The sequence below is a fragment of the Plasmodium cynomolgi genome, chromosome 9 (genome assembly GCF_000321355.1).
Source record: "Plasmodium cynomolgi strain B DNA, chromosome 9, whole genome shotgun sequence".
NCBI lineage: Eukaryota > Apicomplexa > Aconoidasida > Haemosporida > Plasmodiidae > Plasmodium > Plasmodium cynomolgi.
Window position 1 is genome coordinate 530,036 of NC_020402.1, and position 3,235 is coordinate 533,270.

The following is a 3,235-nucleotide window of genomic DNA, read 5'->3' on the forward strand; positions in this document are numbered from 1 at the left end:
ATAATCATAGCTACATGGTAAACAATTCCCGTTTGCGTTTATTAGACAGTGCTACGAAGTGCGTCCCTAAGGAGACACGCTATTTCGTCATCCTGAGGGCGCAAAAAAGAGAGGGTTCCTGTAAGGATTATTCAAGCACCAGCTGCGTCTACATGTTTCCCTCGTAAAATGAAAAAAGCGCTTCTTTCAAACAGCCCTGTGCGTGAAGAAGCCCCTCTAACTAGCTTCGTTCCTTTACGTGATTTTCACCCCCCACACAGACGCGCTTCCAACTTAGCTAATTTCACAAATCTTCAAAAATGAGATTTTCCACTTCGTCTTCGCCCTTGTCCCGAACGTTGTTGTCGCTTTCGTTTATATTTTTGATTTCCTCCTGGATGTAGTCCTCGTCGAAGCCGCGCTTTTCCACCTCAGCTGCGAGCAATTCGTGGGAGCTGGTTGAGAGCAGGTTGAGCAGCTTCGACAGGGTCTCGTCTGCGGGGGGTGAAGCGAGAGAAGGTGAACAATGCGGTGTGAGTAACGCGGCGGTGTGAGTAACGCGGCGGTGTGAGTAAAGCGGCGGTGTGAGTAAAGCGGCGGCGTGAGTAAAGCGGCGGCGTGAGTAATACAGCGGCGTGAGTAATACAGCGGCGTGAGTCATTGCGTGGAACAGGTTGAGGGCGAAGCCGACGTGCGGGGCAAAGCAGCCCCCCAGGGGAGGAGGCCGCCACGCCCGTCAGTTTCTGTCACTCACCCACTAGGTGGTTACTAGGCTCGCAGATCTCCTTGATGGTGCCGTTCTGCGTCTCGCTGAGGAAACTCATTTTGACGAGGGGCTGCAGCACACGCTTGCCCTGCATGTTCAGAATGTTCAACTTCAAAGTGTTGAGGTCCAAAATGTTCTTCTGGTGCTCATCAGAGCAGTTGAAAAGCATATCGGTCAAATGAAGGAGAGTACAGACGGAAGCAGCTTTTAAAGGACTGTTTTTTTTGTTCCTTTTTTCAGCATATGCAAAATAAGAATTTATTCTGTTAGCAATGGCAATGTAGTAATTCCCCATGTGAGCCTTCACCAGGTTACCTAACGAACCGATGATCGAATAACTTGGCGTCTTATTGTTTTCATGATTAAATGGAATGGAAGAAATATTACCTGCAATTCTCATAGCTTTTGTACAATAATTAAAAGCCTTCGATTTTTTTATTTTCTTTAAAACTTTTGAATACTGTTCATTGTTACTATGTCTTTTGTCAATGACTAACAACTCATCGATTAAATTTAAAAAGGCATGTTCATTTCCCACTTCGAACCCTAACATATTTTGGTAATATTTCCACTGTTGCACTAGGATAGGTGCCCCTGTGCAGAGTACATTTAATTCTATGCTTTTATCCAGGTCTACTACAGATCCGTATTCTTCTGGAGCTAGCCATTTTGCGAACATGATAGCCATTCGTTGAGCTAACTCCTTAGAAGTAATACTAATGATAAGATTATTAACTGTACATGTACCTTCTTTATCTTTGTTCTTAACAATTGGAGGTAACTTGGTGTAGGGTACTCCAATAGTCCTCAACATTTTTATTTTTATTTCTTTTAGTGATTGATTTAGTATAGATTTGTTCAAACCTAACGTTTCGTAAAAATGACCATCCTTATAGAATGACATTTCTGTTAATATCTTAAACATTTCGGATAGAATTTTATCATACTTTTCTAGGGTAATAGAATTATTGTTAACATTTAGATCTCTTTGATTTATGTTCAGCTTATCTAGAGCTTCCTGGAGTATCTTTCCTGTCTCTTTACTCGTCCGTAGCTTTAATAATCCTTTTACTCCTTCCTTGGCGCTTTCGATGATCTCAAGGATTATTCTTTCTCTGCTGGATACGTGGATGCCCTTTTCCTTCAGCGAGGATAAAACGGAAGCTTCGACCTCGGGGTGGATCGTCCCGTATATTTGGTTGTCTCCTTGTTCATCATGCTCTGCGTGTTCCGCGTGTTCCGCGTGCTCTGAGTGCTCTGCATGTTCTGCGTGTTCTGCGTGTTCCGCGTGCTCTGCGTGCTTCCCACTGTCGCCATGCTCCCCCGCCTCCTTACTGTCGACATGCACAGGAAGCTGTGCTCCCGCGTGGGAAGCCTCCTGCGAACTGACCTCACCATTTTGAGCTGCCGCTTCATGGGGCACATCCTGTTCGGACGCTTTATCTTCACTTGGGGTTGCCGATTCAGAGGCGTTTCCCCCTCTCAGACCTACCGTGTTGTTCATATTAGTCATGACAGGGTGGCTGTTTTCTTCTCTATCTGAAGGGGCGGATGTATACAAGTCCTGCTCCTCCTTATCCGAATTAGAGCCCGTGGTGGTACTCTCATTGTGTGCGTCGTTCTTCTCGAGTGTCACTTTCCCGACGGCCTGTTCGTGTGCCGCTTCTTCCGCGTGGCCGTCCGTCTTTCCCTCCGCCCCGATGCTTGCGTCACTACCGTTGCTCCCTTTGTCGTGCTCTCCTCCGTGGGGAGTTTCCTCATGGCCTCCCCCCGGTGTTGGCTCCACCTGGCCGCCGTCATTTCCCTTCTCAGTGCTCCCCCCAGTTGACTCCTCCGAATGGCTAACAGCTTCACTTACATTTTCCTGCAACGGCTGGGTGTTAACAATGGGTTCACTTGGCTGCCCCTGGTCCTGCGAGTGGTCCCCCGCCTGTCCTTCTTCAGTGTTACCATTTGGGGTTAGCTCCAGGAAGGAGACATTCGTTGCGGCGTCCGGCTCTGAAAGGGGGAATTGATTTTATTTATTTATTTACTTATTATTTATTTATTTGTTATTTTTTTGTTATTTTTTTGCATTGGGGGGTGGAGCGGCGTGGGCAGCTACATGCGACCCGCGCAACTGCACACGTGTGTGTCACAGTTATGTGTGACTCCCCTCCCTCCCTCTCTATCTATCTCTCTATCTGTCCATCTGTCTATCTATCTATCTGCCTATCTATCTCTTTTTTCTTTTTTTTTGCTTACTCCTGAACGACTCGGCTTCGTCAACAACTGCAGAAATGGCCAAAAAAATACACAAAAGAAAAACCCTTTTACGAGACATGATTACACTGTTGTGTTATTTTAAGGTAGAAAACATCGTTTCCTTGTCTCCGTTTTTTTTTTTTTTTTTTTTGTACCCTCTGACACGTCTGAAAAAACGGCGATATCTTTACACACACATGTACAGGTACAGGACAGAAGAATCGCTATTTTTTTTTTTTTTTTTAT

The 3,235-nt window shown here is 45.6% G+C and overlaps 1 protein-coding gene across 1 annotated transcript; it reads right to left on the reverse strand.

Moving 5' to 3' along the window:
* Positions 1-283: 283 nt before the first annotated feature.
* Positions 284-3,068, reverse strand: PCYB_092210 (hypothetical protein; the record flags this gene model as incomplete). Its single annotated transcript, XM_004222334.1, has 3 exons — positions 284-474; positions 734-2,743; positions 2,990-3,068. The coding sequence occupies 3 exons, from the start codon at positions 3,066-3,068 to the stop codon at positions 284-286; spliced, it is 2,280 nt and encodes a 759-aa protein (XP_004222382.1).
* Between the last annotated feature and the right edge of the window lie 167 nt (positions 3,069-3,235).